Below are 18,699 nucleotides of genomic sequence, written 5' to 3' on the forward strand. Positions count from 1 at the left end.
TCACCTTTGATTATGATTCTTACTGTAAAGACGTTGTTTTTTTTTCTCTTTGCATGAATCATTTCTGGGAAAGGTTGAGTGAGCCCCAGCTGCCAGATGATGGCAGCATTTCTGCAGCTCGTGGCTGGACTCGAGCCTCTGACGCATTTGCTTTTGCCTCCTCAAAGTGTGAGACGGCTGTTTTCCCCTCAGCACGAGCACAACAGAACACCAAGTCCCGGGCAAAAACACGCCGTTCCGACTCCTTCTTTTTAAGGAAACAAAAGCCACTTTTCCAAGAGATAATGAGCATGGAGATAAGTACATTTAGTCAGAGAGCTGGAGTGGAGTTTGAATGGTGATGGACTGAAATGGGAAATGCAGCGCTACAGCTGGAGAGGAATACCCACAGGTTTAAAAATAGGCCACAACACTCCTTATGTAAGCTTGAGACGTCAGGGTTGTTTACAGTCTCACTGCCTGACAAATGAATGGTTACAATCCAGCATTGTGTTGCACATTTCAAATCCTTATTAATCCAAATGGGCTCAGTTGGCCCGCTCGTCACATTCAAAATGCCTCCCTGCTTTTAAGTTAAATATACTTAAAGCGAGGCTTTGGGTGTGAGAGAGTTTTTGCTTTCATTTCACAGCAGCATGAACGGGAATGCACATTTCTTGAAGGGCTTGTGATGTTTTCTGTCTCTGTACAGGAGAGCGGGGGCGGGGCTTGCCTTTCTTGAATGATTGAACCAGCCAATAGGCGGCCAGCTGGGGGGATGATGGACAGGCACTGCCCCTGCACGACGCCCCGCCCCCCTATGACTCTGTGTTTTATTCTGTTTTTAGAGCAGCAGCGTCACATGTTGTTTTTCTCCAGGATCAGACCAGTCACTGGTTCGCTCTCACTGCACTGTTTCTTTTTCCCTGGCGGACATTCATCTGCGTCTGTTATGGATTAGACTTTTTATTTGTTGGTTTTGTTTTTTTTTAAAAAGAAAAAGAAGAAAACTGGTTACATTTCAAGTCTTTTTTTCCTTTTTTGTCACTGTGAGTTTTACTGCGTTGCTGTTTCTGCCGATCCGGACTTTTAAGAGAAGCAGAGAGAGATGGCAAGTCCTCCGGCACCGGGAGGACACCTGTTATCTAATGGGACCAATGACGTGAAGAAGTGCGGATACCTGAGGAAGCAGAAGCACGGACACAGGCGCTTTTTCGTGCTCCGGGAGCCGACGGAGCGCTGCCCTGCCCGGCTGGAGTATTACGAAAGCGAGAAGAAATGGAGGAACAAGTCCGCTGCGAAGCGGGTCATAACTTTGGACTCCTGTCTGTGCGTAAACAAACGGGCCGACGCCAAACACAAGCACCTCATTGCCCTCTACACCAAGGACGAGTACTTCGCTGTGGCTGCAGAGAACGAGCAGGAGCAGGAGGACTGGTTCATGGTGCTGACCGACCTAATAGCAGAGGGGAAAGTGTTCGACAGCCCCGCTTCCACCTCCTCTTTAGTGGGCTTTGAGGAAGCCAGCTACGGACTCATTGCTCCTGCAGCCACTGTCTATAAGGAGGTATGGCAGGTCAACCTGAAATCCAAAGGCTTGGGTCAGATAAAGAACCTCACTGGAGTGTACAGGCTGTGTTTGTCCAGCCGGACCATCAGCTTTGTCAAACTGAACTCTGAAACAGCTGCTGTCAGTTTACAGCTGATGAACATCAGGAGATGCGGCCACTCGGACAGCTTCTTCTTCATAGAGGTGGGCCGGTCTGCGGTCACCGGGCCCGGGGAGTTCTGGATGCAGGCCGAGGACTCGGTGGTGGCGCAGAACATCCACGAGACCATCCTGGAGGCCATGAAAGCGATGAAGGAGCTGTCGGAGTTCAGGCCGAGGAGCAAGAGCCAGTCGGCCAGCACCAACCCCATCTCTGTGCCCACGCGACGCAACCTCAACAACCTTCCCCCGAGTCAGACCGGCCTGGTGAGGAGGTCCAGGACGGACAGCACAGCAGCCACGTCTCCAGGGAGGAAGTTCACTTCCTGTCGGATCAGAACGGCCAGTGAGGGGGACGGCAGCGTGACCCGGCCCGTGTCCATGTCCATATCTGTGATCGGGAGTCCCACCAGCCCCAGCTGTGGGAACCATCTCAGCAGGTCCCACACCCTCAGCAGCGGGCGCACCTGCAGAATGCTCGAGTCCAATCTCCATCACAGCCGCTCCATGCCCGTGTCCAACTCCCCCCCGGCCGCCTCCAGCCCCATCAGCATGTCTCCCAGAAGAGGGGCCGGCGTCTCCACCCCTGACAAAGCCAGGCGGCCCTACAGCTGCAACGCCTCCATCTCCGGCTCCCTCAGCGACACCGGCTTCATGCTCTGTGATGACTACAGCTCCAGCCCAGGTGAGCCCAGGTTCCTGTACCTGACCCGCAGCGACACCCCAGACTCCCTGTCCAGCACACCTCCATCCCGGGACACCAGCGACCCCTGTGGCTACATGATAATGGAAGGAGCCAACGGTCTGGCAGCGGGGGGCGAGGGTTCGGCCTTTGACAAGGCTTACAGGAAGCGAACACACTCCCTGACCACGCCACGCCAACAGAGGGTGGTGGCGCCGCTGTCCTCGGCCTCCCTGGATGACTACACGCTCATGAAGATGGCCAACAGACAAAACTCCCACTCCGCCTCCCCCAAAGTGTGCTATCCCGAGGATTATGGAGACATAGAAATCGGTTCATCCAGGAGCTCCAGCAGTAACCTTGCCGATGACGGCTACATGCCCATGACGCCGGGTGTAGCGCCTCAGTCAGGCAAGACAGACAATTACGTGCCCATGAGCCCCATGTGTGTATCGGCGCCGAAGCAGATCGTGAACCCTCGCGTGCACCCCCAGGCCGCCGGCGGCGGCGGCTACAAGACCATTTCTCCCTGCAGCAGCTCTCTGGAGGACAGCGGCTACATGAGGATGTGGTGCGGGTCCAAATCCTCCATTGAGAGCCCGGACAGGCATGGTGAATACATGAACATGTCGCCTGGAAACCCACCTCCTCTCCAGACCTCACCTGATTACTACCTGGGCCTGCTGGCTGGTGAACCGGCATCGGTTCGGCCGACCTATCAGAACGGCTCCCTCACGCTGCCCGCTAAACTTCAGTCGTCTAAGAGTGAAGACGGCAGCCAGTACGTGTTGATGAGCCCCCAGAGTTTGAGGCAGAGGGCAGAGTCGGACTATTATTCAGTGATGCAGCCGAGCGCGGCTCAGACTTCCCCGCTGAGCCCCTCGGTGCCGTCCCCGGTCAGACACAACCGAGCAGAGAGTCTGACCTACCGGGGCAGGCTGGGCCGGCCCAACAGGCTTTCTCTGGACACCCTGAGGACCCTGCCCAGCATGAACGAGCACCCCCTCCCCGGAGAGCCCAGGAGCCCCGGCGAGTACATCAACATCGATTTCAGCAGCAGCAGATCCTCGCCGCCCTCCGTTGTGTCCACAGAGAGCCAGTCTTCATCGCTTGGGTCCAGCGGTGGGGGTCCGGGGAGGTTGTCTCTGACGAACTACATCAACCTGGAGCTGGGGTCCCACTCGCCAAAGGAGGCTGGCACTCCCGCTGAGCGCTTGGACACGCTCCCAGAGTTATCCTCCTGCTCAGAGGAGGATAGGGTGTACCGTGTGGAAGGTGAGAAAGGCTCCCAGCGCCTCGATGATGAGGTGAAAAATGACTACACTGAGATGACCTTTGGGATGACCAGCTCGCCCCCGCAGCTCGTCCCACAGAGTTCAGCAAGGTATGTAAAAAGTCCGTGAATAAACGTTGTGTCCACTGGTAACGAGAAAAGCACGAGAAAGAAATACACATGATGTTTTAAACGCTGTTTTCCAGCTGCCAGACCAGCAGGGAGAGGCCGCCCTCCCTGGAGGATCAAGGTGTCCCAGAAAACATCGGCGTCTTCCTGCTCGGCGCCGCCTCTGCCTCCACGGTGGACCCGGATTGCGCCGCCAAGGTTATTCGAGCCAATCCGCAGGGGCGGCGGCGCCACAGTTCGGAAACCTTCTCCTCCACCGCCACCGTGACCCCGGTCTTTCCCTCCTTCGCCCACGGCGAGGCGGTGAAGAGGCCCAGCTCGGTGGAGAACATCTCGTCCCGGAGCAGCGAGGGCTCCGACGAGGAGTACGGCAGCCCGGTGAACCGGCAGAGCTCGGCCGGCTACTCTAACGGACTCAACTACATCGCCTTGAACCTCCTCGACAACAGGGACGTGGAGAAGTGCGGAGACCTGGTGGGCTTTAAAGCCACCAGCAGCTGCAAAGGGGACATCAATGGATTACACAGCTCACCATACGTCTGTTTGGGCTTCAAGGAGGCTGCAACCACTGCCAAAGGTGCGTGAGCTTTATATCAGCTGCACAGCTTTTAAATGACTTCTCTCTGAAAGTCATTTTAGCCGTTACCCAGATAGCAAACATGGTTCACATCTGCAGCTTTCTGTGACCCACATTTGGTTTTGAATGGCAGCGTTGACTCAGAGTGAATGCAGCTGCCTAACAGCACGTCACATCTGGCCCATATAGTACCTGCAGTAGCCTAAGGGCCGGCTCATGACCTCTGACCCACGACTGCCCCACTTTTAACACTTGCCAGCGCCACTACTGTGCCATGAGTGCTAAAAGTAGCCCAGATGAAGCCCAAATGTGTCTGCTATCTGGGTGCTGTTTGACAGGTGTGAAGTGTCTCTTTTTAACTGCTGAAACACCCAAAGATGAAAGCGAGCTGCGTTTCCTCTGATTTCAAATTGGCTCTGTGGATTTCAGAGCACATAAGTTGGTGGTGCTGACGCTGCCTTCACAGACTGCTCCTGGGCTCTGAGCTCTGAGCTCTGACTTTGGTCTTCGCTTCTGGGAACAATCCACCTTTAGGCTTAAACAGCAGGGTGCCGTTGTGCTTCGTCCAAACAAAAGGGAGATTTACCGTCATTCTCTGAAAAAAAATTTCCCCTCCCTGATTTTGAGCTCCTCAGTGTAATGCGACACCGGTATTTCCCGCACTGTCTGAATGCAGCACAAGGCTGCCGTGAAACGTGATCAGGCTGAGAGCTACGAAGTAAACAAGGCCGCCTTGCTGCAGATGCCTCGTTATGAATGGAAGTAACTGATTAAAGATTAACGTTCTGCAATACGCCTCCAGGAATTTATAATACGGAAGCGTGAAGGTTGATCTTTATTAAGTGTGTAAAACTCAAACGCTGACAGCCGAGCCTTTTCTGTCAGTTGTAACATCACCCCGAGCCGAGGGCATTTCCGGCCGTTGTTTTTCAGTTGGGTAGGCATTAGGATGTGTTGCACATCAATGTGACCTCCATGCACCCCCTTTATTCCCACCATCCTGCGATCGATGCTGCGTCCCAGAATATCCCAGCGAGCAAAATAAAGCTGGGACAGCAGACGGTGTAAACAGATCGGAGAGGCGGGAGGGCGGCGGTGTTGACTTTAAAGCCAAATTTGACCCCTAGTCCCAGTCAGCTCGCATGTGCTCGACAGCACGTAGATGTTTGGCGGGGTGGGTGGTGCAAAGGGGGTCGGGGGTAAGCGTTGAACCCCCCTACATGTGAGGCCCAGCGTAAGTAGATGTGTGTGCAGGGGAGGGGGGGCCGTCAGGTAACTAGAGGTCACGCTCCACATTCCTGCCTGAGCAGGTTTGAAAAGTTTCTGTGAAAGAGGCCTGTTTTTGTCTCCTGGCCATTAGGATAAAAGTGCCTTTTATTTGACCACAAAGCCCCTGTGTACAGGCAGAGGTTTCATTTTTAGCACACGGAACAGAAAAATGCGACCCGAGTAATTCCTATTTGCACAGTAAGTGATGCTCTGGTAAATAAGTTGGAATGTACCAACAAAGATCCACCCCCACAATCTGTAAAATATGGAAAAATCAGCTCCTTTTTTCCCCCAGGAGAAGCTTTGTTTTTGCTTTTTTTTTTTTTTTCTGCTGTGTGACGGTGTTTGTTTCATCTTAGCCGTGACCGCACTCTGTGTTCGGGAGGTGTGAGAATATGCTCATGAAGCTTGTACCCGAGACAAGAGACGGAGGGACACGCATGTGGAGCCTCGCACGTACGCATGCGGAGCAGTCGGGTGGTGTAGCCTGCATCCTCTGAGATGTGCAGAGACGTATAGGAGGCCGGTTTGTTTTTCAGTTTGAAGGAGAGGGAATGAATGCGTGCATAATGGGACAGGATGGCACGTGCACTCTGCTGCCCTTCTGCCTCATTAGGCTGTTCACTTAGCAGAAGTAAGACAAGCAGAGGGAGTGGGGGGGGGGGTCTGGACCGGAGGCTTGTATGCGTGGTGGAAAGAGGAGGGAGGGGCTTTGGCTTTTTAAAGCAATGACAACAGACTCGTCGGTGAGACCTGCTTTGAGCGAGGTGCATTCTGGGAGAGCGGCAGATCCGATCGCCTGTTTACGGTGAAGTGGGGTGAAGGAGGTCAAAGTACACGGCAGGGGTTTTGGCTCAGAGAGCTTTGATTGCGTGTTTATCAGGACGTCAGACCAGGCGCCGTTCTGACCTAAAACCAGCCACACACCTCTGCTAATCGGTTAACCCTCGGTAACTTCTGCCCAAACCTGTCAACTACAACTTCCCCGTGAAGCTTCACATTTGCCCCTTTAGTGAGACGCGTGACTGTCAACATGGATGCCTGGCACGAGGGTCAGAAGTTTGTTTACCTCTTTGTTTTGCCAGCCCATGTGCCTTGAAGGTGGTGTTTACCTCTGCTCCACCCAAAGCTGGCTGTCTCCATCGACGGCCCCGGCTCGCCACAGCTCAGCCAGGTGGATGTTCTGTACCTGACCCAGATTAGCCAAGTCAGCCGTCTCTGTTTCCAGCTCCTCCTCTGACTAATACCTTTATCTGACGCTGGCGAGCAGGTCCCGCTCATTTTTACTGCAGCCAGATGCACAGAACTGTGTAAAACAGCTGATCCAGCCCTCATTTATTTTTTTATTTTTCTTCCAAGCAGCCAGACTTTCTTGTTATCTTTTAAAATGTTCTTGAGAAATAGTTATTCAGGCTTTCTGAAGGTCTTTCAAAGTTTTCCTTGCACTTGAATGTAGTGACTATTTGTCTATGAAAATAATAGAAAAAACTTTTGCCTTAAAGGTGACCAAACTAAAATTAAACGTAACTCAAATAGTCACTTGACGCACTGGTTTACGCAGTACTAAAGGTCCAAAACGTCAAAAATATAGTTCATCATGGATTTATTCCAAGTTTGCAGGCAAAACCAAACATGGCAGCTTCACAGGATCCCTTCCTGCCTCTCATGCTCTGATTCCAGCACTTTCTGCCTGCTTGCCTCACCCGTTCACCCACTGATTGACTGACGACTGAGAACTGGTAAAAAACAATGTGACCACCCAAGTGCGTCCAGAGCTCCCTAAAACCAAGTATTTATGTGTGAAACGCCCATTTCACAAACAAAAAATTATTTAAATTATCACACACCAATTTATCCTAAACAACTAAAATTAAACAAAAATACTAATTATCAACTAAAAACTAAGTAAATAATATCAAATAAATCTAAATTCTAAACAGAGAATTAGTTTTTTTTTTCTTCGTTAAGCCACTTAACTCTGATATATGAATCATTCAGGCAGGAAAAAGGCTCCTAACTCAAGGGATGAACCAGTGTTGTGTCCACACAGAACGGACAACTTAGCAAAGAAGCCATTTTAATCTGGATCTTTAGGCACTTTGTTCCCAGCAGCCTGTCACAGAGACACATCATTTGTTCCCATTTCTTTAGTTTCATCTGTGAAAAACAGCAAAGATAACAAATTCAAACGATCCGACAGGACAAAAATGAGGAAAGTTAATGCTTTTATACTGAAAAAAAATGGTAAATTATGACTAAAAGTCGTTGTTTTGCAGCAAAATTAAGGTAGTGAGTCAAATCTATTAGATAGAACAGATAAAGTAAATTAATTTAAAGGAGCAGAAGTCCTGATCCAGATCTCATTTCTTTACATTTTCCTTCCAAGCAGTCAGACTTTCCTGTAATATTTTACAGTGGTCTCGATCGATAGCTTTTATTTGGACGTTTTCTGCCTTTTTCATCCATTTTCAGTTCAGATTGTGTTTTTTCTTTGTTAAGCCACTTCACTCTGACCTGTGAACCATTCAGGCAGGAAAAAGGCTCCTAACTCAAAGGATGAACCAGTGTTGTGTCCACACAGAACAGACAACTTAGCAAAGAAGCCATTTTAAACTGGATCTTTAGGCACTTTGTTCCCAGCAGCCTGTCACAGAGACACATCATTTGTTCCCATTTCTTTAGTTTCTTCTCTGAAAAACAGCAAAGATAACACAGTCTGACAGACAGAAAACAGGATTTCTGCAGCAACAAGGTGATTCCCAAAGAGCTGTTAGCTGAAAATTTGGCATATCTCAGCATGGTGCGCGGTGTGTCCTTAAAACATTTGAGGAAACTGGACAAGTGGAGGACAAAAGAAGAAGTGTCAGGCCTAAAGAACTATCTCCAGCAGATGAACAGGATCTGAAAGTGATGTCCTTAAGAAAGAGGAAAAAATCCAGCAAAGACCTGACACAGGAGCTGAGAGATGCAGGATGCATCGAGACTTTTTCACTGTTCTGGTGAAAAATGTGTTAAGGGGGGCTTGAAAAAACGGAGCCCCCCACTTGAAGTCCCTCCAGAGTGCTTGTGGCAGATGGCCACTTTCCAGAGGGCAACTGTGTGCGAGTGTGTGTGTCTGGGGGTGTAACGGGGGGAGGGGTAAACACCTGCCACTCTGCCCTATCTTCACACGCACACAAACACTCTTATCACACCAATTTCCGTGTCCCACGCACACACGAGCACACCAACACGCACACGCCTACCTACTCACTATCCCTCCACTAATGATGGCCGACCATCTGCCTCATCCAGAGAGCATGACCATCAGCAGCGAGTGTGCGTCTGTGTGTGTGTGTGTGTAATGTGTGAGCCAGATTAGAGGCATCCATCTACTCAAATCCTGCTTCCCCCTTCGCATCGTGCGGTTTGTCGGTCGTAATGGGAGTGATGTCACTGCGAAGAGGACGCGGCGCGGCCGTCCAAACGCGGGATGCACGAGTGTTTCCTGCGTGTCTGCGTTACGCGCGTGGAGTCGATGCGTTTGCTTGTTGTGGTGTTTGAAGGGAAAGCCAGCGAGACGGGTGCAGATGCACAGCCGTCCCTAAACTGATTCAAAAGGTTCATTCATTGTGTAAAGGGATAGTTCAGGGATATTGTTTTGCTTTTTCAGTCAGAAAACCTGTTTATTTTCACTGCAGTTGCAACTAAATGTGGCCTCGTGATAATAAACCAACAAAGTGTGACTAAAATGAGCTCACATGACTCCGTTTTCCCCTCTCTGTGTGTCACATGCACTTTCTGTGTTTTGAAGGTTTACTCATTAAGGTGACACCTGATTGCACCCATCAGCCTGATGGTCCAACCTCTGCTGCATCCGTGCACACAAACACACACACACACACACACACACACACGCACACACACACACCAGCTGTTAAGCAGTTTGATTTACATCAGAGAGAACAAAGCGTTTCACGTCACCAAGGTATGCCCTGTTATGTGATACAAAGAGCACTAACGTGCACACGTAACCCCCAAACGCTCGTGTCAGAGTTTCCAGGCGTGTGTGTGTCATGGCTTAGGGAGGCGGAGGGGGGACTAAAGTAGGCCGGGATGTTCCAGACAGAAGCGCTAACTGCTAGATAACTGCGTGGCCAGCGTTCCCCACATTTAGCCAACCGCGGCTCCAGATGAGATTACTGCCTCTGTGGGCGAGATCAGTGAGAGGCGACGTAACCCCCTGGAATACGCAACACGAGTTGTGGTCGTTTGTTCACTTCAGCCTGCCCAAACTTCAGAAGGCACACCTGGCTCATGACTGTCGGGTTAAAACAGTCATTTTATTATTCTGGAAATGCTTAAAGAAGATCTAAATATGAACTTCTGTGGAGGGAAATGCTGTTTGCTGAGGACGATTGTTTTTCTCGGCTGCTTCTCTGTATGTGAACCGAGTGACGGCTTCAAAAATGGCAACTTTTCAGGAACTAAGAAAAACAGCTTTGCTCTCAGGCTGACCGCCGCACATTTTTGAGGTCGTCTGACTGGCTTTTAAAAGACTCTCACCAACCTCACAGGGATACAAACCCAAAGACATCTCCTGCAGGAGCCTTCTGAAAGAATGTAGCTCCTCTACAGCCCCCCCCACCACCACCACCACCACCCATCCCTCCAAACCTCCACGTCCCCCTTTCCTAACCCTCGCCACCGCCACTCACACGGGATAACACACCATAAAACCTCATAGTTTTCAACATCTGTCGCAGCATAAATGCAGCCGGAGTTACTCTGTGTGTAATATCACAGATGCTGCTGGTCTTCCACTGCTCAACGTGTGTCCATAGCAACAAGGCAGCAGCGTGACACGAGACCCCCAACCCCCACTCTACATCCCAGATTATGTAATTACGATTTTTGCATAGCTTTTCCCCACTCCCACACACACACATGCACATGCACATGCACATGCACATGCACACGTATATAAACGTATACAAATACGGTGCGGTGCAAAAGTCTTGATCCACTCCACATTTCTTTATTGATTTCCAAGGAAACAGGAAATAGTTCCGGTGATTAACTGAAATGTGTGCAAACATAAATGGAAATAAAACAGGGTTTGTGCAGCTCTTAAGTGAACATCTGCTCTGAGCTCCTTTATCCTCCAACTCAGTCTGAACCCTCTCAGACCAGCTTTCTGTCCTTTCTTTAAGGAGTCTGCAGGAATAGTTCTCCAGGCTTCTTGAAGGACATCCCAAAGCTCTTCTTTGGATGTGGGCTGCCTTTTGTTCCGTTCTCTGCCAACATGATCCCACACTGCTTCAGTAATGTTGAGCTCCGGGCTCTGGGGAGGATTCATCCCTCCATCAGACCTGCTGCCACTGATTTTCAGCCCACTTCTTGTGTCCTTTGGCACAGCTCAGCCTTTTCTCCCTGTTTCCCTTCCTTAAGAACGGCTTCCTGACAGCCACCCTTCCATGGAGCCCATTTCTGATGAGGCTTGGGCCAACAGCAGATGGATCAGCTGAAGGTCCAGATGCATCTCTCAGCTCCTGTGTCAGGGCTTTGCTGGATTTTTTCCTCTTTCTTAAGGACATCACTTTCAGATCCTGTTCATCTGCTGTAGATAGTTCTTTAGGCCTGACACTTCTTCTTTTGTCCTCCACTTGTCCAGTTTCCTCAAATGTTTTAAGGACACACTGCACACCATGCTGAGATATGCCAAGTTTTCAGCTAACAGCTCTTTGGGAATCACCTTGTTGCTGCAGAAATCCTGTTTTCTGTCTGTCAGACTGTGTTATCTTTGCTGTTTTTCACAGATGCAACTAAAGAAATGAGTTGTTTGTTATGTGCTGACACAACACTGGTTCATCCCTTGAGTTTGGTGCATTTTTTGTGCTTGAAAATGAGTGAAAAAGCAGAAAATGTCCAAAGAAAGACCTTCAGAAAGCCTGGAGAACTATTAATCTAGACCAGTTTAAAATGTCACAAGAAAGTCTGGCTGCTTGGAAGGAGAATATAAAGAAATGAGGATTATTTTTCATAGATGCAACTAAAGAAATGAGAACAAAGTGCCTAAAGATCCAATTTCAATGGCTTCTTTGCTAAGTTGTCTGTTCTGTGTGGACACAACACTGGTTCATCCCTTGAGTTAGGAGCCTTTTTCCTGCCTGAATGGTTCATATATCAGAGTTAAGTGGACTAGACTGGACTAAAATTGAGTGAAAAAGCAGAAAATGTCCAAAGAAAAACTTTGAAAGACCTTCAGAAAGTCTGGCGAACTATTGATCAAGACGACTGTAAAATGTTACAAGAAAATCTGTCTGCTTGGAAGGAAAACAAACACAAAACAACTTTCCACCAAGAGCTTTCCAGACCAAACAGCTGGCGTGTTGAGCACAGAAAACAACTAACCGTCACTTGTAAACACACATTCAAACACTTCATAATGTGATTAATAAACATCAGCCATGGGGAAAGCAACGTGTTCAGGTACACAAAGCTTCCACGTGTTTTCTTTGGTTTGAAGTGAACTGTCCTTGGTGTGCAGCACTCACTGTTCCTGCCAGTTAAGTGAAATGAATCGCGTTGTTTTCGTGGCACGGTAACAATCATCTGAATCTGTGAATGAGTTCACCTTGTAACATTGTGTTCTCTCAATCCTCTCATGTCCACACTCTCAGAGGCCCATTTTAATTGGGACCGTTGTTGCAATCAGACTACAAACTGTTAATAAAAAACATGTCGCAGAAATGTTTTGTCGTTAAAGAATATAGTTAGTGGAGCCCAGAGTTCAAACTGGACCCGGTGAAGCAGCTTTTAGCTGTTATGCTGCACACAACTGGAACAAACTACCAGCAGAACTGAAATCAGCCCCAACTGTAAGCACTTTTAAATCCAGGTTAAAAACATTTCTCTTTCCGTGTGCTTATGGTTGAGTTTATATTTTTCTTTTTCCCCTCTTCTTTGATTGCTTTTAACTGTGTTTTAATTAGGGATCGAGCAGTGAAACTGCAAGGACCCTATTGTATCTGTAAGGATTCTTCTTTCTTCTTATTATTCTTTGCAAAAGGTGCTTGAAAACTCTTGAAATTTTGCGAGTGCCACCTGCCAGTCGGCGACATGAAAGAATCTAAACTTTATATTTTTGGGAGTCGCTCATTGACTCTGTAGCGCCCCCTACGATGCTTAAAAATGGTCCCCGCATTGGGGTTAGTTTAGCGTGGGATGACGAAGTTCGGTACACTCATTCATAATGCCCAGACGCATAAAAAAGTCTCATGCCGCCATGGTCCCACGCCCACAGGAAGGCGGCCATTTTGGATGGAAAGTGCGTTGGAAAGTGCGCGGGGGGAGAAACTTTTCCAAACTCTGAACAATGTGGGCGTGGCCAGTGCGGTGAAAATCATGTGATGGCGTTTGTGATTTGGAAGCCTTATCATCATCGCAAAGTCATGAAACTTGGCACACACGTCCACCCTGACGACCTCGTACGCAGTGTTTCCCACAGATGTGGAGGCAATGTGTGGTGGTGGGCCGTGGGGGGGGGGGTAAAAAAAATTCTTCAAAATAATTCCTTCGTTAATAATTGGTCACACAAAACTTTATTGTATTAACCCATAAAAACCCAGACCCATTTCTACTTAAATTAAAATTAAGGGGTTATAACACAGACTAAATAGACCACATAGAACCCATTTCAGAATTTTTTTCCAGAACACCACCCCCTACTGTCAGAGATCTGTAATGTGACATATATGTCACATTGGGAGTTAAGAACCTGGATAATTTCTCCATCAAGGAAAATGATGGGGGACGTAAGGATGTGTGACACCTGTGTCACGGTGGGTGACACAGGTGCGGCTTATCTGCAGATTTTCACATCTTCATTGTAAACAAATTAATAACATAGCTAATTACACTGGTGGGACTGTTCAGCTCTGTTTCAGACTGATACCTCCGGTTCAGGCTGGTCCTCATCCTCAACACGCACGTCTCTTTTTCAATCGCGAAAAATATTTTTCAATACTCATCTGGATTGAAGCAGCAAACATTCAGTGTAAGAGTTTAAAAAACCTACTTTATTTAATTCACAGCTGATAGTGTTTTGACCGACAAACCCAACTACTTTTTTTTTTTTTTTTTTTTACGGCAAACTTGCGACTAGTTAACTTTATAAAGAAGGCGTAATCGCTTGTTTGCTATGGGCCGGGACGGGACAACATTGTATTAAAAATATAAAATATCTTTATAGGACTTTTTAATATATGATTTTATAAAGGTGCACGTGATACCAACCTTTCGTGAATTTCGCCAGCAGTCTTCATTCGGTTGGGCCAGAGCTATAGAGCTAATCTAAGCTAGCAAGCTTCCACGCTTCCAGGGAAGCACGGAGAGGAGGGGCTGTGTGTGTGGGGGCAATGCGAGAGAGACGGAGGGAGAGCAGCAAGGAAATGCAGCTGAACGAATACGAGTATTTTTTTAAATAGGGTTAAAAAAATAATAATAACGAAACGCAATATGTGGCGGCCGGTGTTGAATCTGTGGCGCACCGCCACGAATTAGTCTATGTGTGGGAAACACTGCGTACGTATTCAAAGGGTATCGTGTGTGGGCGGAGCAAAATGGCTCAGTGGCACCCCCTACAATACTTAAAAATGGTCCCCGCATTGGGGTCATGTGCTCGTACGTACGCAGAGGGTATCGTGCGTGTGGGCAGAGCTGCGTGACTACGACGTCCAGCGCATGCCCCAACGTGCGCACACCTCGGTCCCGCATACAGCTGCCTGCAGCTTTCTAGTTTTTATTCTATTTTTTTTATTCTCTTTAAATTGCTTGTTTTTATGTAAAGCACATTGAGTTGCCTGTGGTATGAAATGCGCTATATAAATAAAGATGCCTTGCCTTGCCTAGTTTGAACTGTTATTGGTGAAAATATTGATGATGTCCTGAGATCACGAATGCGTCCAGTGGTCTGTATTCACTGGTATGAAATGTTGTATTACCTTGTAAGTAACTTAACACAAGAATGATGGAGAATATTTCTATTTTTTTTTATTAAATTCCTGTTTCTCCTTCTTTTAATCTCTTCCAGATTGAAGGACTCATCTGTCCTCTTGGTTGGCATCTCGACTCACCTGCTGCTCATAAAAACACACAAAAAAAAAAAAACTCGGCCCCTCGGCCGGGCGCCGTGGCCTGAAAAGACTGTCTGGACTGTCAGCATCACACACACACACACACACACACACACACACACACACAGGAAACAAGCAGATCACCATCTATGCATGGAGAGAATCTGCTGAAGGCAGGACAGGTGTGTGTGTTGGTGCGTCTCATGTTCCCTGCACTTTGAGACGCCATTTCTCCCATGACCCAAATTTTTTGGCACAAGCACAGAAGCAAGGATAGTCAGACGGTAACAAAGCTTGATGGTACCCAGATACTATTTATTTACTTGAGGCTAGTTTTATGTCTGTGTGCGAGTGTGTGTGTGTGTGTGTGTGTGTGCGTGTGTGTGTGTGTGTGTGTTTTTGAGACGAAGTACGAGCAACTGGTATGCCAGTGAACAATGCATTCTGCTTATATGGCCTACAGAGGGAGGATACCAAGGTACACTGAGTATATAAATATATTTAGATTAGATATTTTATTTATTTTTGGATGCTGAATGTCTGATAAGACATACTCAATGCCTTAATGTGTATACTGTCCTTTATGTTTTCTATGAAATAAGAGAAAAATATTCTATAAAGGTATGTTTGTTTGGACCTACATCTCTATACTGTTATTCTCTTGTGGAAGCAAAATGCCTAGTTTACCATTAAATATATATTATTTCAGAAATGTACATAACAGTGGGGCTGCTTGGTGAGATCGGATTTATTCTATTGATATTGAAGTATTTTCTTAAGTAATACTTTCTTATTCATTCTAACCCAGTTTATTTTTGTCCAACTGAAAGCTACGGACTCACAAGAATATATTTCTAAATGTCTATAAGACTTATGCATGACTTTGTAACTTAGCTCAGACCCTACAACACCAGGCACTGTATATCCTGCAGTTCCTCAGTCGCTTGAGCCTGAAAACCTCAAACACTCCTACCTTCAAACCTATGGCGTGCTGTGTAGCTCAACACAGGCCATCCTGCTGTGATATCGTTTGACTGTACAACTGTCAAGTTGAAGGGATAATGGAGGGCGGGAGCCAACATTGTAGAGGTTGGGGGGGGCACGGTTGAGACTTTTTCTGGTTGGTGATCAGGGGCTGAAAGTAAAAGGGGAAAGGAGCACTAAGGAGAGGAGGGCTGTACTGGAAGAAGAAGTGGAAAAGGCCTACAGCAACATCTGGCACCATTATGGAGGTTCACTGAGTAATCACTGGCTTGGAAATTAAGATTACATGGCAAACCGTGTAAGATTGAGCTACCTGAATAGAATTATGTAATATTGCGAGTTAAATCAAGACCACATAACTATAGTACCAAGTTTTTGGTTTTTTTTACAGTATAATTATGTAACAGTTCTGGGATGATGGTAAATGCTCTAAACACAAGAAGAGGGGAGTAAAAGACAGACTTCGCAACATGTATCATACAACAGTATCTCGCTAAAGTACGCTAACAGCACACCATTAGCTAATGGCTATCAGATCAAACAAAGGCGCAGAAAAACCCTGGACTGTAATAAACTCAGTGCAACAAAGTTATATAGTGAATTAATTGTAAAGGAAATAAGTTATTTCTTCTCTAAAAGTTTCTCTAAACTCGAAGTAACTTGAAGGATAATGATAAATGCTAACATGTAGCATAATGCTAACAGACCAGTTTAGAAAACAAGCTAGCTACTGCAACATTAGCTTCTGAAAACTACTGGTTATACCATTAAAGAGTTAAAATGTATCTTTTAATGCGTTTTTTAAAATTCCTGTCGTCCGTTTTCTTTTGTGGAAGCTTGACTAAAACATTAAGAGCTGGAATTTGAAAAACTGCCACTATCCAAGATCCTCCATAATGGCTGCCAGGGCATTAGAAAACGTTCCATCTCGACTGTGGTCTTTGTCCCGTCTACTGTGCTGACTCCAACCGGCTCACAAACCTTTTCGTGTACAGTAGATTGTCAAATTTTAAATGTCTGAATGTATCGCTGAGCTGGTGGAAACGCCGCCGCACATTTAAAATGGTTTTGACACGTGTTGAATAATATTGGAGCTGTACCACACTGAGTTATGGCATCTATTTATCGTCAGAGTTTTGATTGTGTATATTGTCTATATAAAACAAAGAGTTTAACTGAAAAATAATCTATTACACTTTACACAGAGTAGTTAGATTTGACCAATGATATTCCTGTGTAAAGACTTTGGCTACAGATTTTTAAAAGGGGGATGGGCTTTTTGCTTTGTGGTTGTACAGTATATTGTATGCTTTTTTTTTCCCCCTCACAATCTCTTTAATTATATGAAAAAATACTCTGTTTATTTTATTATAGAGATCTCTTTGCCTTGTTGACACACTTTACCTAATGGCATATGCAATAGTGACATGAATAAAATCTAGTTTACAAATGTGGAACCAAATGTAACATCACGTTGATTTTTTTTTTTTTTTTTTTTTTCTTTTTCTTTTATTAAGTACATTCTCTTTCTGCCAAGCATTTTGTTTTCATTACTGGGAACTTTGTTCTGAACACGTCTAAAAGCTGTTATTTTTTTAAATTTTTTTTCCCATCTCTGTGTCTATGGACGGATTGTTCTTCACTGACTGATCTCGGATTGACTCAGTTTGAATGTGATGTGTGTCTTCCATTGTACATAGTTCGATATATTGTTTATTGTGATGCTCACACAAGATAATTATAATGATTTATAAATTCTGGTAGTCAAGTATTGCTTTTGTCTGTATTAATTATTGGTAGCAACCAACAGAAATAAATGAATTTATTTAAAGAGTTACAACTTTGTCTTCGTTTTTTTTTATTCTGCAGTTTAGAGAGTGGACAGGTTTACCTTTTTGATTGATTTAGGATGTCAGCTGCCTAAAACTTCCTGTGTTGTAGTTTTAGTCTAATATCTCCATTACTTTCTTATTAAATCAAATCAAATTTATTTGTATAGCACATTTCATGTACAAAACAATTCAAAGTGCTTTACATAAAATAAAAGCATTGCAGCAGGGAGTGGAAGAAGCATTAAAAATACATAAAATGATATAAAGAGAAACAAATAAAATAATTTAAATGAATTTAAAAACAAGCAACAGTCTAGATAAATTAAAAGATATCGTGCAGATTTCATGCATAGACACATGAGAAAAGAAATGTTTTTAACCTGGATTTAAAAAAGTCTCCATTTGGTGAAAGTTTAATCTCCACTGGCAGTTTGTTCCACTTGTTTGCAGCATAACAGCTAAATGCTGCTAATGGTATTATGGAACCATTCTGTTGGGATGGTGTTGCTGAAATAAGTAAGGCTGTCCCTGTGGAAGATGCAGCAAACGCTTGCTAAAACAAGCTTAAAGTAAGGCTGCAGCAGCTAAACCCTGGATGCTATTTTTTTTTGTCCTCCATTTTCCTCCATAGATTTGCCTTAATTTCATGGTTTGAGTCGATTAAACGACGATGGTTAACGGTATAAGTGTTTATGCTCTTTAAAACCACTAACTACAAAACAATGCAGGACTCCCAACCCCATCACAGCCCTCCTCTTGACTCACTGCATTATCAGGTATTTTGGCAGGGAGTCAAATAGCTTCCTGTTTAGAGTGGAGGATATCCTACAGTCATCCTGTGGAGAACGAGGAGCTGAGCTCTTTGCTCAAAACCTTCTCTGTCAGTGTGCTTTTTTACTTTAGTCAGAGGCCAGGCAGGAAGCTCATACTAAGCCAATGACTTCCTGCCAAGCCACGCTTTTCCAGAAGACTTTGTAGTCCGGGGTCAAGTGGTTCAGTTCATGAAGTAAACAACACATTACACTTCTCTCTCCCCTCTCTCTCTGACACACTCACTCACAGATAAAGAGTACTTTCACAATTGCTTGTTTGTGTTTATCCTGCATGTCTTTCCCATGATCACTTTACGATCCTGGAACATTTCACATCG

At 46.1% G+C, this 18,699-nt stretch overlaps 1 protein-coding gene across 1 annotated transcript; it reads left to right on the forward strand.

The window, feature by feature from the left end:
* Positions 1-820: 820 nt before the first annotated feature.
* LOC142391757 (insulin receptor substrate 2-like) lies at positions 821-17,557 on the forward strand. The gene is made up of 3 exons (XM_075477797.1): positions 821-3,753; positions 3,849-4,348; positions 14,691-17,557. The coding sequence occupies exons 1-3, from the start codon at positions 1,088-1,090 to the stop codon at positions 14,693-14,695; spliced, it is 3,171 nt and encodes a 1,056-aa protein (XP_075333912.1). The 5' UTR covers positions 821-1,087; the 3' UTR covers positions 14,696-17,557.
* Positions 17,558-18,699: the final 1,142 nt, after the last annotated feature.

The sequence above is a fragment of the Odontesthes bonariensis genome, chromosome 11 (genome assembly GCF_027942865.1).
Source record: "Odontesthes bonariensis isolate fOdoBon6 chromosome 11, fOdoBon6.hap1, whole genome shotgun sequence".
Classification (NCBI taxonomy): domain Eukaryota; kingdom Metazoa; phylum Chordata; class Actinopteri; order Atheriniformes; family Atherinopsidae; genus Odontesthes; species Odontesthes bonariensis.